This window comes from Lichenostomus cassidix, chromosome Z (genome assembly GCF_008360975.1).
Source record: "Lichenostomus cassidix isolate B80296 chromosome Z, HeHo_3.0, whole genome shotgun sequence".
NCBI lineage: Eukaryota > Metazoa > Chordata > Aves > Passeriformes > Meliphagidae > Lichenostomus > Lichenostomus cassidix.
Window position 1 is genome coordinate 60,996,470 of NC_139511.1, and position 18,260 is coordinate 61,014,729.

The following is an 18,260-nucleotide window of genomic DNA, read 5'->3' on the forward strand; positions in this document are numbered from 1 at the left end:
GAGAGCAAACAGAACCAACAAATAGCCTGGCTGCCAGTACCATGGCATTGTTCAATTTAAATTGGACAAAAAATTACACAAAACTTAGTTCCGTTGGTCAGACGCAGACAGATTATTCCTTTAATTCCACTGAGACCGACTTTGTCTAAATGCATATATACCTAAAAAAATTTAGAGTTATACAGCTAAGCAAGCAGGCCTGTTCCCTTCATGTTATCAAACGACAAGCTGCTTATCAGAAGCCAGATATAAATATAATGGCTAAAATTTACTTTCATGATAAACATTGAGCCACATTCTTCCCTCTGCAGAGAATCTTAACACAGATTACTTGCATCTCAGAAAACACAAACCATAATAATAGAATGCAAGTTACATTAATTAATTTGTTTCAAATTTTAATTGTGATCCATATTTCCTTTGCAACAGTTTCTCAAAGGCTATGATGAAACACAAGATTAATTTTGAATGAAACTAAATAAAAGCACAAATCCCAGGAAACAGTTCTGCATTTGAAGATGGAAAAGCCTGATTTTAATTAAGATCTGTAGTATTACCAAGAGTAGTAGGGAATGTCCTTGCAAAAATTCTTTCCTTCATTTAAGGCTTTGAAAATAAAGTTTCTTCAGGAGTTTGGAGCACCTCTAACCTCCAGCAGTAATTAAGAAGTTCTTAGCATCCTTGACTGTAGACAAGCATTTTCCAAACAAATCTAACTTTACAGTAAAAAGCTAATAATCGTAATAAAAATGAGATTGATCCGTAACACTGTAATGTGGCAATTAATTGCCAGTCATTCAGTTGTTCCTAATATATTGGATGAAACAAATAATGCAACATTTAATGGTTGGTATTGTTTTATTGTCTAATATTGATTAAACTATTTACACTTCTACTTTTCAATCCAGTTTAGCACTCATACCTATGGCTTTTACTTTTATGTTTAGCACATCTTTTGTCAAGTGTCAGAATTTTTCAAAAAAAACAAGAACCTGATACCATATAGACAAGTCTCTATGTTTATATTTAAACATATTAATTTTTAAAAATGATTATTTAGAAAAAGAGCCTGCTCGTAGCTTTCTTCCAAATCATGTTTATCACAGACTCTACCAAGCTTTTCCTGTTTTTAAGTGCCCCTTTTAGGATGTCCTGCTACCTTCAAGTGAAATCTGTTCCCTCCCTCAGCCCCCCGCCTCTAAATTTAATGTAAAAAGAAAATCAGTAACCGACAATTTCAAGCAAAAATATAAAGCACTATAACATTACCTACATTGACTTTTGCAGAACTAAGTTCTCAAAAACTCTAGAAACTTTGTGGAAATTTAACCACTCAGTGTTGAAAAGGCACAGGATTTTTGTGCTCAGAGACCTCCAGCAACAGTGCTTTTAGCCCAGCCTGAATGTTAAGATCTGAAAATTCATGGGTATGTAATTGCCCCTTACAGCAGAACCCAACAGATTTTACTGATTCTCCTGCAAATCTATACAAGACTTTGCTTCTACTGCAAGAGGAAACGAGGTGAAATTACTCTTACATATACCCAGGAAAGGTGTGACAATGATACAAGCTATTCATTGCTAAAAACCTCACAAAGTTGTCCGTGTCTGTGGTAATTTCTGTTCCATGGCACGTGAATGGGAAAGTATTTTTCGCATATGAGAGAAGTTTAGTTGTACATGAAGAAAGCTTATTTTGGTCCACTTGTCCAGTTTCCTAAGGACAGTATATTGGAAAGGTAACCAGTGATGGTTCAAAAACCAATGTAAAAGTTAACAAAAATAATTTGGTATTTCTTAAACCTGCAGTGTCATTATTTCTGCTAGTCATCCGCTTTTGCATTCTGTGTATCTACTAACTGTTGTGTTTTTAAGTCTTCAGCTTGTTCATTATGTTCCTTATCTGCATCATCTGTTTGATTAGGTTCCTTTTCTTCTGCTTCTCCTTGATCAACACTTTGATATTCTACTTGCTGAAGGTCTGTTCCATCTATAAGTTCTGCCTGTACTTCTTCCATCTGTATTTGATTTACATGCTCAACATGTAATTGCTCCACATGAACTTCTGCACCTTGTTCAGTCTGAATGTGTTCAACTTCCAAGTAACTAATCTGCACCTGTTCTTGCAGTTCCTCCATCTGTGTAGCTTTCACTTGATTGTCCTGTATGAGATCCTGGTGCATCTGTTCCACAGTTACCTGTGCAGGATCCACCTGTACCTGAATAACTGGTAGGACATGCACTTGCTCAACTTGTTCTATTATTGTCATAGATGTTACTGGTTCAGCTTCCATAGCCTCCACTGGAAGAACCTCTTCTGTCACTAACAGTTCTGAAACATTGTGCATTTCTTTGAGATGCCTTCTCAGCTCGCTGCCTTGCATAAACCACACATCACATAGGGTACAGTGGTTGGGTTTGTCACCAGTGTGTATTACCAAGTGGTCTTTGAACTGATCCCAGCTGTTAAACACGCTGTTACAAACCTGAAACAAAAGATACAGTGTGTTAAACAGTGCCAACAAAAATAGGACAAAATATAACGCCTATCTGAGATCATGGCTTCACAGCCTGTAGCTTCTTGCTACTTGGATTCAAAAAACATACATGCTCGAGGTAAAAGCTGAGAAGACAGCTTCATATGAACAAGAAACTTGGTCTTTATTTATTCTTTCTTTAAGAATGGTGAGCTACTTTGAGTGGTGCATACATAAGACCTACAAAATTCATGTGTCAGTGTAGAATTTGGAAGTTTTCTCATTTTTACCTCATCTGAAATTCACGTACAGTATCATACCCCAATCAATACATGTCTGGCAGTACAGTTTTGGGTGGAAAGCTATTTATACATTAGTAGTGTACAATGAAAGTGTAATAAACACTGTCCTTTTACTGACATTCTACATGCAGTACTACTGAACAACTTTTCTTATCAGCTTTCACTTGCTCAATGACATCATGAGGTTTACCAGGCTAGGCTGAACTCTGGTCCCATTCTGTGATTAAAAAAACCCCCACTTGAGTGATTTCAGTATATAAAACTCTATTAAAACTCCACCCCTCTTATTCTCTTCCAGCCAAAAGTACTGTCTCAACTACACACATGCTGTTTTCACAAAGCACATGAGATCCCTTCCTGCCCCTTCAGCTGGCATTGAAGGTAAATAACTGGAAAACACCACACACTGCAAAAATAAATGAGATGCAGGGTAGAGGGCACAGAGGAGTGGGATAGAGGCAGGCTTGGAGTAAAAAAAACCCACAAGCTCAGGAGTCTTTGTCCATGCAAGTGTTCTTGGCTCTAGAAAGCAAAAAGAACACATATTTCAACACCCCTTCACCGCTGGCAAATAGTTTTGAAACAGAGGAGAGAGTATCTGAGAGGGATTAACTCAAGAGCAGGTCTGTGTAGTGGAGACAAACGCTTCCACTTTGCTGTTGGAAGTCTGCTAAAATGGGTTGTGATGCTATTGCCACACCTTTTTCCCCCCAGGCTCACACTTTACAAAGAGATTGCACATACAGTTCTTAAAATATTGAGATTATAGATAAGCACTCAAAATTAACTTAGTCATACATAAAGGTAATGACTATCAGCAATGCTCAGGCACATAATTACTGTTCTTACCACATGGAATCTAATTCAGTGTTCAAGGCATACACTGAAGAACACCAAAAGTACCCATCAAGAAAGCACAATTTTGTTTTCTCCTCTTTATTCAGTGCCCAAAGATTTATTTGTTCAAATTTAGATCTAAAGAGAAAGATATTCAAGAATTGCTGCAGTTTCTGCAGGCGGAAGGGACAAAATCCACATTTGCAACACCTGTGAGAAGATGAGGAAGTTTAGAAAATGGAAGCTATGACTTCAGTCAGTTCTTTGAAAGTGAAACATGATTTATCTTAAAACTTTTATAATGTCAGTTACATATAGTGACCAAGTACCCTAGCAATCGCTACAGTATTTCTTTTGCTTAAAAGATACTACAGATTGGAAATTGGAATTCCATCACAAATTGGAATTACTTTCTGGACAAAATCAACACGTTTGGTATCAAACAGAAGAATAATAAAACAAGAAATTAAATAATACTTTGTATTTTGGACTTCAGTGAAGCATGCTCAGAAGTGGGAAACGCCAATGTCAGTGTATCAAGAACCTTGAAAAAGAAGCCAAAAGCAGTAAAATGCAGCCTACTCAGAAGAATCTCTGTAAGTATTATGAGGGTCCACATTAGTAATTCCATATTTTAAATGTAGCTACTTAGATGTAAGAATTTATCTGCGTATTGTGGTTGAATGTGATCCAGGAGACCTTGTCACAGTCTATGACTTCCTCATGAGAAAAGAAAGGGCAGGCACTGATCTCTTCTCCATGGTGACCAGTGTCAGGACCCGAGGGAACAGCCTGAAGCTGTGCCAGGGGACGTTTAGATTGGGTATCAAAAAAGGGCTATTCACCCAGAGGGTGGTTGGGCACTGGAACAGACTGCCCAGGGCAGTGGTCACAGCACCACTGACAGGTTCAAGAAGCATTTGGACAGTGCTCTCAGGCACGTGGTGTGACTCTTGGGGTGTCTTGTGCAGGGCCAGGAGTTGGACCTGATGATCCTTGTGGGTCCCTTCCAACTCAGCATATTCTGTGCTTCTGTATTTATTTTAGCAAAGTAGCTCTTAGAGACAGAAGCCCACTCTAATTGACTTTCCTCTTCAGTCCTCCCACGCTCCCTTGAAGGAAGGAGGTATCTGACCTCAGACTCAGCTACTTCCATTACCTACCTGACATTCATACAGCTTCTTTCTTCCCTTTTTTGCACCAGCTCCAGACTGACAGGCTGTCAGGTGACATTTCAGCGTGCTATTCCTGGCAAAACGTTCATGGCAGTTTGGACATTCAAAGGGTTTTTCACCTGTTAAGACAGATACAAGGATTTGTAAGTGTATAAAACCATCCAGTCTTCCTTCAGGTCTCTCTTCTTCCCCTCTCTCTCTCTCTTGTATAGGTTGACAAATATGGTGATAAAGGCATGGCCAACTGGATTATTCTACAGAAGGAGAGATGGAAATTCAATATAAAAGGGAAAAAAACTCATGTCTCATTTAGAAGAAAATCAATGTAGCAATTACCAACGTAGCAATTCAGGTACTTTGAGTTATTTGTGGAAATTATATTACTATTCTGGCAAAATATCTTGAAGAAATAGCAGCTCTTTAACACTTTTCATCTGATAATAGTGACAATTAAAAAATCAACATTAGTAAAGAAGGAAGTATTTAAATAATACAACATTTTGTTTTCAATAGTAACAGCTTATGCTTGAGAGCTGAAACTGAGCTCCAGATAATGAAGCTGGCAGAGAATGATAGTGAAATAACAATGCATGAATACTAAACAAAAAAAAAACCCTACAACTGACTTCCCCCTAAAATACAGTGAAGAAAAAGCACTGAGGCACATAAATGGGCACAAGCAAGATAAATATTCCTTTTAGTTTTATCAGTTCATTTCAGCCACGGTATCAAACATAGAAGCTAGCTAAGGACAACAGCAAGAGAGGCTGAAAGCAGGTCCTTTTATCATCCAAGGTACTGTCATCAAGTAGTAATGAACAAAAGGTGTTGAATTCCACCATGCACAAACACACTGACATCCAAGCAAATTAAATTACAAAAAACCCTTGTAAGAGCATGTTTCCTCTGAAAGTCTGATAATTAACCTGTATAGGTACTGACACCAACACCACTACCAAAACAAACGTCTTAATGAACTGTGAAAGAGGCTGAGCCATTTCAGTGAATACCATGAGGATCAGTCCTAGCTAGTTTAAAAGTCTGCGTTTTCAGGAATGCAGTTGTTATTGGATATTGAGGTAGAAAGCCAACAAACCAATCTTCAGAAATATTTACAAGTTCCTGATTAGCTTTTCAAAAGAAATTCACAAATAGCTTAGATCTTATCTGTACACCTTAAAGCTACTGAAGATGTTAAATGGTGGGAGCATTCCCTTCAATAGTTACAAAATGCTACATTTTTTTGTACAGGTAATGCAGAGGATGCTAAACTGCCTTCAGTCTTGCAGGTCAAAAATCATGGACTTTGCCTAAGCAACTAGTGGGTTTGGAATTAGACGATCTTCAAGTTCCCTACCAATGCAAACCATTCTGTGATTCTGTGATACACTACAGAGCGTGCATGGATGATCAAGCAGCTCCTGGACAAACTCACAGGACCACAGGACCTGGTGAGATACATTTGCAGGTCCGAAGGGAGCTGGTGAAGGAAGCTGTTAGCAACTATCCATAAAATTTGAGATGTGGCAGTCTGGTGAAGTTCAAGATGACAGGAAAAGCAGAAGCATAACCCCTTCAAAATGGGGAAATAAGGAAGACCCTGGGAACTACAGGCCAGTCAGTCTCACCTCCATGCCCTGAAAACCATGGAGCAGATCTTCCTGAAAGCTATGCTGTGAAGACAGGCTGAGAGCATTGAGGTTGCTCAGCCCAGAGAAGAAAAGGCTTCAGGGAGATCTCAAAGTGCCTAAAGGGGGTGTACAGGAAGGCCAGAGAGGGCTTTTTACAAGGGAAGGTAGTGACACCACAAAGGGGGAATGGCCTGAAGCTGAGGGAGAGTAGGTTTAGATTAAATATTAGGAAGAAATTCTTTTGTCAGAGGGTGGTGATGCACTGAAACAGGTTTCCCAGAGAATCTGTGGGTGTCCCATCCCTAGGAAGTGCTCAGGCCCAGACTGGATGGGGCTTGGAGCTGCCTGGTCTAGTGGAAGGTTTCCTGCCCATGGCCCCAGAGGGTGGAACTAAATGGTGTTAAAGGTCTGTTCCAACACAAGCCATTTTATCATTCTATTACTGCCCCACTGCTATTTTAATGTAATTGCTGGTACAGTGATTGAAGAACAACAGGATCAAATATTTTTAGGACATTTTCTCCCAAGCTTTTCAGTTTCATTTTAGCATTTAATCAGTGCTATATAGAACTCAGCATTTAGAAAGCATATAAATGAAAGGGAGCTTTTTCATTCAGTTTAGGAGACCACAGTTAAATGCTGGTATCTGTTTTGATTTTAAGCTTAAGGCTTTTGAAAATGCTAAACTGGAAGTAATTAGATTCTATTTGTCATACTTATTAGATCAATATAAATTTAGAAAGTACTCTGTACCTCTTCTGATATGCTAACTTGCTTTAAATTGAAAATACTTTTTTTTTTTTGCAAGAACAACCAACATATTGTACTTTGGATTACTCCTGTTATCTTCCACAATTTTTTTTCTGAATAGATTTTTGTTAGGTAGCTTGTATTTGGATTGCTCACAATGGTGAAACACTCCCTGCTTATAGGGCATAAAGACTTGTCAAAGATTGTTTATAAAAGGAACTTTTAAGAGGCTATTTGGAATAGACCGTACACTGCCATTTATCAATACTCAGCAGTCTCATACACAGATATGTTCTAATTAAATTACGACATTTTAATTAAAAGGCTTTAATAGTAACAATCTGCAAAAGAAATAGAGCTGTTACCCTCCATTAAAGTTTTAATTTTGACTCATGACTGGCACATTAAACAAAAACATCCAGAATATCAAGACGACATATATTTTATGTTCAGTTATCTGTGTCACGCTCAGTGTCTGTTCAGTCAGCAGACTTCTCACTGAGATGAAGACATAATTTCCAATACTACAAAGAAGAAAGAAGGAGTACACATCTCTTTGTTCTCAAAAGATGTTACCCAGATTTCAGAGGCAGATTTCACAGTAAAAAGCATACTATAATGACTAGAAATGTTTTTGCAGGTTTAGCAGTTTTGCTTAATTAACCAGGAAAAATTCAAATAATGCATGAGATGTCAAGAGCAAGGGTTAAACTTTCCAAACAAGATGGTATAAGAGAAAATTCTTTTAGGGTATTTTATGTCTAAAAGGCATTTGCTCAGAAGTTCTGTTAGATAGATGAAGAAACTCTACAGACTGAATTCTACAAAGAACATTGTGATTCAAATCATATTTCAACAAAAACATTTACTAGAAAATTTTGAAAATAAAAGTAGTTCCTCAGTTTGGTATTCTTGAAGAAGGGAACATGCCGAAAAGACGTATTTTGAAAAAAAACTATAATATTTAATAGACTTGATAGAGAAACTTCTTTAGTACTTTCTCGTTTTAGATGCCTCTTTTTAATCAACTCAATCCCTCAAATTGAGTTTCCCTCATCAATGGAAAACAAAAAAAACATGAGCAAACAAAAATATTCACAAAGAAACAAAGAGACACGGCACCATTTTAGTTATAACCAAAAGCCAAGTATTTCTAGCACTCAGGACTCATGTGTTTTCTTCAGCATATTATCTATTTCCCCAAAACATGCAATACCCCAAAATTCTAGAGTGAAGGCCACAAGCACAGGACTGTAGCAGTGCTCTTACCTGTGTGCTTCCGGAGGTGCTCTTTAAAATGTCCAAAGTGGTCAAACTGCTTGTCACAGTACTGGCATACATGTATTTTCTTGCCAGGTCTTTGCTTCTTGCTGGCACCACCTTCATCAAGGTGGTAACAGGTGAGGTGCTGTTTCAAAGCACTCTCTCGTAGGTATCTTTTATTGCATATGTCACACTTGTAATTCTCAGTAGAGTGTGTTTTCATGTGTTCCTTAAAATGGTAAAACAATTTAAATGAACGGTTACATTTCTCACAGTGGAATAAATTGTTCATGTGTGACAGCTGAAGTTCCACAATTTCAATACCTTCTACCTGTTTGCACGAAGGGTCAGTTGCACTATCACCTTCTTCTTGGATCTGGCATTTTCTCTCTCCCTGACGATACTTGCTGGTGATATCTGCCAAAAGAGCCAAAGCAGATTCATCTGATGTACCTGTTGTCTGTATGTACTTTATAGATTGCTCTGCAGAAGCTACTTCTTCAAGGGTTTCAATGCTGTCGTCTTCCACTTTCATCGTCCCTTCAGCAATCTCAACCTCAATTTCAACAGGCTCTGATTCTGCAGATGGCAGTGTTTCTGTGATAACATTAGAGGTTTCAGCAATCTTCCTCTTTTTTGGGTTATTTTTACCTTGTGCTTCATTTGATTCTAAGGGTGATGAATTTTCTTTGTTCCTGAAAAGCATTTACATGAACATGGTTAAGATCCATTAACAATGACATAACGACTCCTGCCTAGTAATGAGCTTCTGCATCCACCACTCCCTAATTGTTTGTCAAAACTGAATGATGACACACATAACCTGTGTGCACATCAGAAGCTAATTTGTCCTTAATCTATACTCCTTAGTGCAGAAAAATAACATGGCAGAAGCTGATGAAGTATTTTAAATAGCTCTGCTTGAGTAAAAGCACCTATCAAGAACAAAAGCTAGTTAACCTAATGATATAGGTTTATCTAAAAAGCTGTGAAATTCTGTACTTGGAAAGAAAATTCCTGTAAAATAATGAATTCTTTGGCCTGCCTACTGAGAAATAAGGTTCAAGTCCCTCCTATGCCATTCACCTCTTTAGCTCTGGAGTGTGCGCAACTGCCAGCAGTACTTTGAGCTTGTTAGAAAACACTTCAGCTGTGACTTCACTTGATGGTTTTACACACCACACTATGGTTAACGTATTGCAATTCAGAAAGGCACACAGCTAACAGCTGACATAAAAAAGCCATCAAGATGAGGAAAGAGAATTCTAGTTTAATTTTCTGGGCTTAAACACAATGCTCAGTTCTGTGCTGTTCTCTCTGTGTAATACACACACAACGCCCTTCCTCCAAAATGTCAGGGATGGCATGTAATCTCAAACACATATAGAGCTGAGTTGGTCAATGCTTTTGAGTCATCCACAGAACTTCTGTGCTGCAGGTGGTACTACTGATCAGCAGTTTCAAAAATAAGTGGCTATCTTCTCCCCAAAGAGACTCACGGGAGTAAGCTGTGCTTTTAACTTTCCTTTGCACCACAATGAATCCTTTCATGTACTGAATTCCCTATCTCTTCAACACTTTCCAGTAACAGGAGACAAGACTTTGCCCAGTATCTCCAAGTCATATGTCAGAGGTGTGTAGCTAATGAAGTAATGCAGGCCACAGCTTATAAATGGTACCTTACTCTGTTCACACAAAGGAAAACAACAGCTAAACCCAGTTTCATATAGTGTGGATTTCTGATGTCTGCAAGATGACAGTTACATAGCAAGTTACTGGAAGGAGCTCCTGGATCATGTACCAAAAGTAACCAGTGTAGCATGCAGAAGGAATGAGAACATGAGAGAGCTTCATGGAAGTAAAAGGGAAGAAAGTGGATGAAAAACAGCATGATGGGACTGGCATCCACTTTTTTCAAGATGGACTTTGGCAATGGGTTACAGTTCCTGGCACTGGATAACAGGTGCTGCAGCAACATTGCATTGAATATTGAACCCAGATAAAATTTTAACAGTTACATTCATTCTAGAAGTTTGAGAGGTTAATTTTGTAGCAAGAGGTTTTAAGATCACTGATTATTGTCTCATAAATAGCTGAAAGCTGCACAAAATCAAAACACTGGCACAGATTTGGTAATGTGGGCTGTACCAGAGGTGCATTGTTGCTGCACAGCCAGCTGTCAATCAGATGTGGGCCGTAAGAGAGCAGACCAGCCATCAGTTACCACAGAGTCACAGTCCTACAACATCTGCAACATTTACAAGCCACATCACTTGTCACTGAGTTCTAGCCCAAAGAATGTTACATTCTTGTTTTAGTCTGAGTAATTCTGACACATGTTACAGTAGAAGAGCACATGGTCTTACACAAATTAAGGAGGTTCCAGCATAAGGAACACCACTGCAGAACACTAGCAGACAGCTCTTGCAACAGGGTTATTAAGACTCTCTCCTTCAGTGTTGGGAAGAAATAGAGGCTTATGTGCTCACCTGATTTCAAGTGCTTTGATTGCTTCTAGCATCTGTAAATACTCAGCTGCTTTCCAAACATCATTGGCTTCTTCCTCCCCTTGTACCATTAGTTTTGCTGTATAGGTGAACTCAATTAGGTGGCGAAATGCCATGTTACTTACACCTACACACAGGTGAGAAAGAGAAACAAGTTACCTTTAACAATTCCTCAGTCTCATCTTCCCAGTGAATCTTACACACTTGCCTTCACACTATTTTGATCACAGTACTGTAGCTGCCAGTTTCATAAAGATGACATCCTTCAAAGGCTCCACAGAGCCACTGAATGGTTTGAATTGGAAGAGACCTTAATTATCATCTAGTTCCAACCTCATTCATGTTGGAATAAAAAATCTACTAGAGAAAGACGTGAATCTCGGACAACTGTGAAGTTTTGCCATGACAAAGATAAAAGGAAGGCTAAGACAGACAAAAAGCCATTTATATAATATAAAGATTTAAACAGATAAATACTGTTCCTGGAGGTTGAAATGCTGCTCCAGGAATTTCCTCCCTGCCTATCACATAAGTATTGGTCCATGTCTGTTGTGCTCTTGCATCCCAGCCGAAGCATCTGCCACTGGCCATCACTGACAGCCTCTTTCAGCTGACCAACATGGCTGTTCTCAAGGGAAACCTTTTGTGTAGTACTGCTAGTCCTAAAACCACAGGGAGTCTGCCTGACTTCACTAGCCATATATTAGGGGAAAGAAGGGAAAAAAATAATGAAAACGCACCACATAATTTCACATTTTTCCTTCCAATATATTTAATATTGTTCTTTCTCATTCTGATTTTTCTTCAGGGAAGTTTTCTTTCCAGTGATGGTAGCAGTCTTGGAACAACTTGAGAACAAAGATCTAGAAAGCTAACTGATATGACCAAGCATGTTCAAGTGTTCAAGGCCAGGCTGGATAAAACCATGTCCAACCTGGTCTAGTGGGAGGTGTCCCTGCCCAAGGCAGAGGAGGTTGGCCCTAGATGATCTTTAAGATCCCTTCCATCTCTTAACATTCTATGATTCTACACACTGGCCTGTACCAAGGATGCCATGGTAATTTCCAACTTGAGCACACAACTCTGAATGCTGTTATTTACACAAGTCAGATTACCTTCAATCTCCACCAAAGGCTCCTGAGTGAAATCTTGGAAAAATTTGTGGAAGAACTGGCTACAGGCAGCAAGAACTGCCTTATGAGCTTTGAAATGGTGACCTGGAAAGAGAGACAAAAATTTTGCTTTAGGGTAACACCTTCTTCCCTCCTTAGTACAGAGTAAGTGCAGATGCAGAAGAAAAATCTACCCAGTGTAAACATCTATTCCAGCATCATATCCTGTTTCTTCTTGTAACTCTGGATACTACAGCAGCTGGCTTGTCCCTTCTCACAGAACCTTGCTGACATTGCTGACCTTGCTAAAGCTCTGCAACTCAAGCAGCTGGAGGACTCACTCCCTCCAGTGTTTCTCTTTTCCGGTATTTCAGAAATTAATTATGGGAAATTTCTACACAAACTTTTCTGTATGTCTTGGGCTCAGCTCTGTATGTCTTGGGTTTTTCTTGCTCCTACAGACTGATGTATGTTATCACCACCACCAGCATCAACACCACTGCAGAACAGAAGTGGTTCTGCTCTGTTATGTCTTCCAGATTGTGTATTTCTTCTCCCCAGTGGAGGCATGAACATTTGTAAGGCTCAATGGGACAGAGATAAAAGAAGCAACATGGATTAGAACTACACAGCTGCACAAAAAACAGCTTTTTTCTTCATTTGCTTACCTCCTTCTAATCTGGACTCTGTAGGATCCTTTTCCTTCAAAATGAATTGCTGCTACCCTTTGAAAGATCAGGTGGTACTCCTTTAGCTAAGTCTGTCCTAGTGGACACTGCCTATATTCTCTGTAGTGTTCACCCATTTTAAGACACATGTTTGGCATATGAAGCAGTCTTAAGTGACCTACCACATACCACCTTTTTTAAGGAGATAATAAGCATTCGTATCTTTGTCATCCTTTTAAAACAGTACTTAGAACACATAAAGAAAGTGTGTGCTTCTAACTTTTTTAAAGTATATATTAAAATAATTGACAAATACCCAAGAAGCTACTGTAAGAAGTAAATCTTATTTCAAGATGTAGGGTTTTTTTATTTAAACACAGTATTTGTAAAAGTTCTCTGCATGTAGTAAGCCAGCTCAAGTCAGAGAAAAATATTTGAACAATGTTTTGGGAATACTAAGCACATTAAATATGGCACAGCAGTTTCAAAGAGGGTTTCCATCTCAAAATATTTAGCCTCTTGTTTGGAAAAACAGAAGCAAAATTATTAATCACTATAATGAAATGTTGCAAGTAACTCGCACACAGGTACAGAACCAAGAATTTGTTCACAGTCCAGTCTGACAGCTGACCCATGAAAAATCCAATAGCATCCCAGTACAGCTTTCAGAATTCCCTGTATACCAACTGGTCCTCAGGCCTGTACATACCATCAACAATCAGAGTGATATCTGTAAACTGGTCCTGCTCACGTTGTTCATTCAGTCTATCCAAAATAACTTTATAGTGTTCAGGGAATTCCTGGATACATTCCATTGTTTCCTCAGCTTCCATGGCAAAAGGCCTGGTCTGCAAAACAAATGTGGTGTAAGAGTATCAATTCTGTGCCACTCAGTAAATACTGTGCACAGTCAGGTTATTATACAAATGTGAACTAGCACTTTGCAGGGACTATAAAACCAATGGAAATGTGTCTTGCTAACAGGTTTTTGACCCAATGTTAGCTGACAGGTAGGAAATGGCACAGTTAATGATGTGGAATACTGTCTTATTTAGATACATGAGAAAACAGTCAACGTTTCTTTATCCTACAGATTCAGCAGGAAACCACCACCCCCAAAGCAAATGCTGCAGGATGCAACATCTCCACACCTACTGATTCAACACCACTGCAGAATCTTTATATAGTTACTTCTCACAATTCCACCAATCCACTTGGTTGACAAGCAGTTCTTAAAACTTTTATATTTAAGTTGCATTTTGCAGCTCATGAACACTAGATGTTTACTTCCTTTAAAAAGTAATAAAGCATATTACTACATAGTAAAAGAGGATGTAATAGAGCAGCAATTTTCAACTTCTGAGTGCATCACAATTGCCAAGGATTTCATTTGCTGTCACACCCATGCTTGATTCATCCATCCTACTTACACTTCTTCCCCTGTAAAGTGAAATATTCTTTGCCAGCCTTTTGAAAGAGACACATAATGCTTGTAATCTGATAGTCCTTCCTTCCTAATACAATAAACATAGCTGGGGATGGGAGTTCCAGTAGATCTCAGACCTGGGGAAGTTTTAGCAGAACTCTGTGCCTGTGGCTGAGATTCAGACAGTAGTCTGATGCTTCTGCAAAAGAACCTCAAGGGAGCACCCAAGTGCTTCAATGAAAGCACTTCACAAATTACCTCCAGGCAAAATTACTTCAGATCCATGCAGCAACATTCATCTTCAACTCCCACGTTAACATGGCTTACACTTAGAATGCTACAGAAAAAAAGAATTATGGAGTTCCTGTTTTCACCACAAAACACACTCTTCCTTGCCTCTCAAAAAAAGTCACCCATAAAGAAGTTGTTTTAAAGTAGAGCAGAAGCAACCACTTAGGGTAATCCAGCCCTACCTGCTACTGCTACATTGCCACCCACAGAAATGTTGTCCACAAAAATTGTATTTGTTACCTGGTGTGCAACGAGCCACAATTTATTTGATTATTAATTGATTATTATGATTATTATTAATATATATTTATTAAATTATATTTATTAATATTAAATATATTAAATTATCATTTATTTCAGAGTTATGCAAGCCTGTGTGCGCCTTAGAATTCCACAAATCAAGTACCCAACTATCAAAACTTTCTACTACATATACATTTTAGGACCAGTGTTCCTTGATAAAAAGTAACAGAGTTCTCTTATTAATTAGTAGTCTCTCTTCTATTGGCTAATGGTTTTCTTGCTTCTCATGCTAACTAGTCCACACGGTCAGTCTCTCTCTTCTTTTGGGTCAGTGGGTTTCTTGATTCAGTGGTTGCAATCTCCCCTTGCCAAAATTACCTGTTACCTAGTTATAGCTGATTCCAGCACAGTTGCCCAGTTTGCTTTATTAGTTTCTTCCTTATTTTGGGGTTTCTGCTATATGTCCCTGTAGCTCATAAATTCTGCATTCTCTGTGTCCACTATCAGTGGGACATTTCTTCTTCCCAGCCTTTGTTAGCCTCCCCATAGGTCTGAGATCACTGAAGTATATCCAGCCCTAAACCTTAAGAAGGCAATTCTACCAACAAAAAATTTGGGTTTTTTGACACTTGGACATTACTTTGAAGTTACTGGTGCTCTCTGTTTCACAGATTAAATCTCCTTTCCTGCTGAGGAGGCTTGAAAGTGCACAAAGATCAAACAGCAAAGCATATCCTTTCTTAAGAAAATTTTACATATTCCGTACTACACAGCAGAAACACCTATCAGGGTCTTCAAGGGGGCAGAGGAGGCCAGGCTGCAAGAGATGATGAGGTGGAAGGCAGAGGATGCTGCTGCTGCTGCATTCATGTCACCTCATCTGTAATGATTGGTGTAAGACAGACAACCAGAAGCTCCTGCCTTTCTTCCACCATCTGGTATTTCACATGAAGTCTCATGTGGGAACGCGTCACCCACCTACTTCACAGCTTAACTCTTCCTGCCCATTTTTGACACATCACAAAAGGGCACATGACTTGCAACTAAAAGCATAATTCCTTACAACAAAGAAAATTTTGACCTCCAAACTCTCATAATTTTCACCCACCCAAATGTGCCTTACTTCCAAACCTATTGTGGGGATATCTTAAAAAAACCCCTCAAACCTCAAAATAATAGATCAACCTTACTCCAGCAAACCAAAGATACTTTAAAGTTTCTTTCTTAGAACTCTCACGAAACGTAAAAAATCTACAACTTACGTTAAGCAGTTCATTAATTTACAAAGAACTAGTAAAGAAGTGAATTTATTTTGTATGTAAATGCAGTTGCAGCTTTCATTGAGTATCCTCGTTTTAAAAACCTCACTCACACTGCACAAAAAAACCTGACAGAATAGCACATGTTCAATACGAGCATGACTGCTTTGGAAGGAGGAGTGAAAAGTACAGTTGAGAAAACAAAGCAGCCAACACAGACAGAAGTGATCCGAATTCCCACCTATGAGTGGGCTCACAGATGAGGGACAGAGACAGGACCACTCCAGTTGTTTGCACAATTTCCTTGAAATCGAAACCCACTGAACTAGTGCCTTAATCTTATCAGGCTGTAACCCTGGGCGCATTTCATGCGATGTGCATATGACTGGCAGAGCTGTTTTCACAAATCACACAACTGAGGCCGTGTTGTTATTAGTGGCTGGATTTCAGGCCCCAGATGTTGGTTTCCCGCACGGATCGCACGGCAGCGCGGGCGGGGCAGTGCTGGGGCAGCTCGGGTCACCCGGAGGGGGCGATGCGGGGTGCCAGCGGCACCGCCATCTTGGGAAGAGGACCCGCGGGCTGCGTAGTGCAGAGCACGGATGCCTCATGCACTCTGCCACCCGTTTTCCGGAAAGCCAACGCTCCGGCACGGCGCAGCCCCGGCGCCAGCCCAGCCCTGTGCCCCGCAGCGCGGACCCGGGGCGCTCCCCTCCCGCCACCACCGCGGGCACAGCGGCCGCCAGGCGGCGCCCCCGCCCCCGCCCGAAGCTCCCGCCACCCGCGCGCGCCTCCCCCGGGCTGCGGCCCGCGCGCTCCGCAGCCACCCGCGGTCTCATTGGCGGTCGCCGGTGTCAGTCAGCGCTCGCCCCGCCAATCGCGAGGCGCCGACAGCGCTCGCCCCGGGCGGAGAAGCCAATGAGCGGCCGCCGAGTGCCCGGAGCGGGCGAAGGCGGAAGGCCTGGCCCGCGCCCAGGGCCCGCCGGGCACGGGGGATCCGGGCGCGGTGCGGGCGGCGCGGGCAGGCGCGGGGGTCCCGCGGGGCGTCCCCGGAGGGGACAAGACCGCTGCCGGCCCGAGACTGGCGCTCGGCAGCGCCGCCGCCTCGTTAGTCCTTATTACGTCATCAAAGCGCGCATTAAATCGATCCCTTTTCAATTCCCGGCCGGGTCGCGGCCCGGCGACGCGGCGCCCCGAGGGGTGGGGAGGCGGTTCCGCTGGGGACTCACCGGGAGCAGGTCCTCGCCGCGCCGCTTCCCGCTCCGCCGCCGCCGCTTCCTGCTGCCCGGCACGCTGGAAATAGGGGCGCGCGCCGGCCAATCCCGACTCGCATTCCCGGCCTGCCCCGCGGCCACCTTCCACGCGACAGGGCGCGCGCGCGGCGGGGGCGGGGACCGGCGGCGCGGGGCGTGCCGGGAGTTGCAGTCCGTGTGTGCAGAGTGACGGGTCAGAGTGACCCAATGTGGCAGCTGGCGGGACCGCAGAGGGGCGTCCGGGCCAGCCTCCTTGCTCCAGCAGGGTCATGCACAGCACACGGCGCAGGATTGTGTCCACACAGTTCAGTATCTCCAGGGAGATTCACTCCAGTATCTTCAGTATCTCCAGGGAGTTACACTCCACAGCCTCTCTGGGCAACCTGTTCCAGCCCTTGGTCACCTGTGCTGTAAAGTTTTTTCCCATGTTGAGGTGGAATTTGCTGTGCATCAGTTCTTGCCCATTGCCTCTTGTCCTATTGCTCAGCACCACCGAGCAGAGCCTGCTCCATCCTCTGACCTCTCCCTGCACACACTGACAGACACTGACGAGGTTCTCTCTCAGTTGTCTCTTCCTGAGGCTGAACAGGCCCAGCTCCCTCTGCCTTTCCTTGTAAGAGAGATGCTCCAGTTCCTTGATCACCTTTGTCATTCAACTCTGTTCCTCCTGCAGACAGGGAATGCCTATGTCTCCTCTTCTAGATGCACTTTGCAGTTGCACTGCAGTGTTTTATGCATTCCTTAGTGTGGAATGCCAGAACATTCTGGAAGGCAGGTGGTGTTAGGGCCACAAACATTCTCACACACAGGACTTGTACCTGCAGGATTCCCTTCGGCTCGTGTCTCCTCCACTCTGTTACACAGCCACTTCTCCATGCAGTTCCATAACGCTATGTTATTTTATAATTCAGATTGAGCCGTACCCAAAATGAGTGAAAAGCTGCAGTGACACGGTGCCCAGCAAGGCTCATTCTGTGGCTCCCAGCCGTGGCCCTCCAGCTCCAAGTCCCCACAGCTGAGGAAGGAAAGGCCCAGGCAGCACCTTGCAGCTCCAACAGAGCTCCTG

At 41.6% G+C, this 18,260-nt stretch overlaps 1 protein-coding gene across 5 annotated transcripts; it reads right to left on the minus strand.

The window, feature by feature from the left end:
• Window positions 1–839: 839 nt before the first annotated feature.
• Window positions 840–17,286, minus strand: ZBTB35 (zinc finger and BTB domain containing 35). Of its 5 annotated transcripts, XM_085042101.1 has the most exons (8): window positions 17,171–17,256; window positions 13,432–13,570; window positions 12,058–12,159; window positions 10,925–11,069; window positions 8,767–9,130; window positions 8,442–8,664; window positions 4,780–4,910; window positions 840–2,486 (listed from the first exon to the last, which is right to left on the minus strand). In XM_085042101.1, the coding sequence occupies exons 2-8, from the start codon at window positions 13,553–13,555 to the stop codon at window positions 1,824–1,826; spliced, it is 1,752 nt and encodes a 583-aa protein (XP_084898227.1). In that variant the 5' UTR covers window positions 13,556–13,570; window positions 17,171–17,256; the 3' UTR covers window positions 840–1,823. The 5 variants fall into 5 exon arrangements, with proteins under 5 accessions (XP_084898227.1, XP_084898228.1, XP_084898226.1 ...); XM_085042102.1 differs by having other exon boundaries at window positions 8,442–9,130; window positions 17,171–17,286; XM_085042100.1 differs by lacking the exon at window positions 17,171–17,256 and adding an exon at window positions 16,263–16,573 and having other exon boundaries at window positions 8,442–9,130.
• Between the last annotated feature and the right edge of the window lie 974 nt (window positions 17,287–18,260).

Coding starts and splice junctions, on each gene's coding strand:
- ZBTB35 (XM_085042103.1), bottom strand. CDS start 15,641: ATGAGACTTCATGTGAAATACCAGATGGTGGAAGAAAGGCAGGAGCTT. Junction 9,131..10,924: donor ATCAAAGCACTTGAAATCAG/GTGAGCACATAA, acceptor AATGCTTTTCAG/GAACAAAGAAAATTCATCAC. Junction 4,911..8,441: donor GCACCTCCGGAAGCACACAG/GTAAGAGCACTG, acceptor CTGTCTTAACAG/GTGAAAAACCCTTTGAATGT.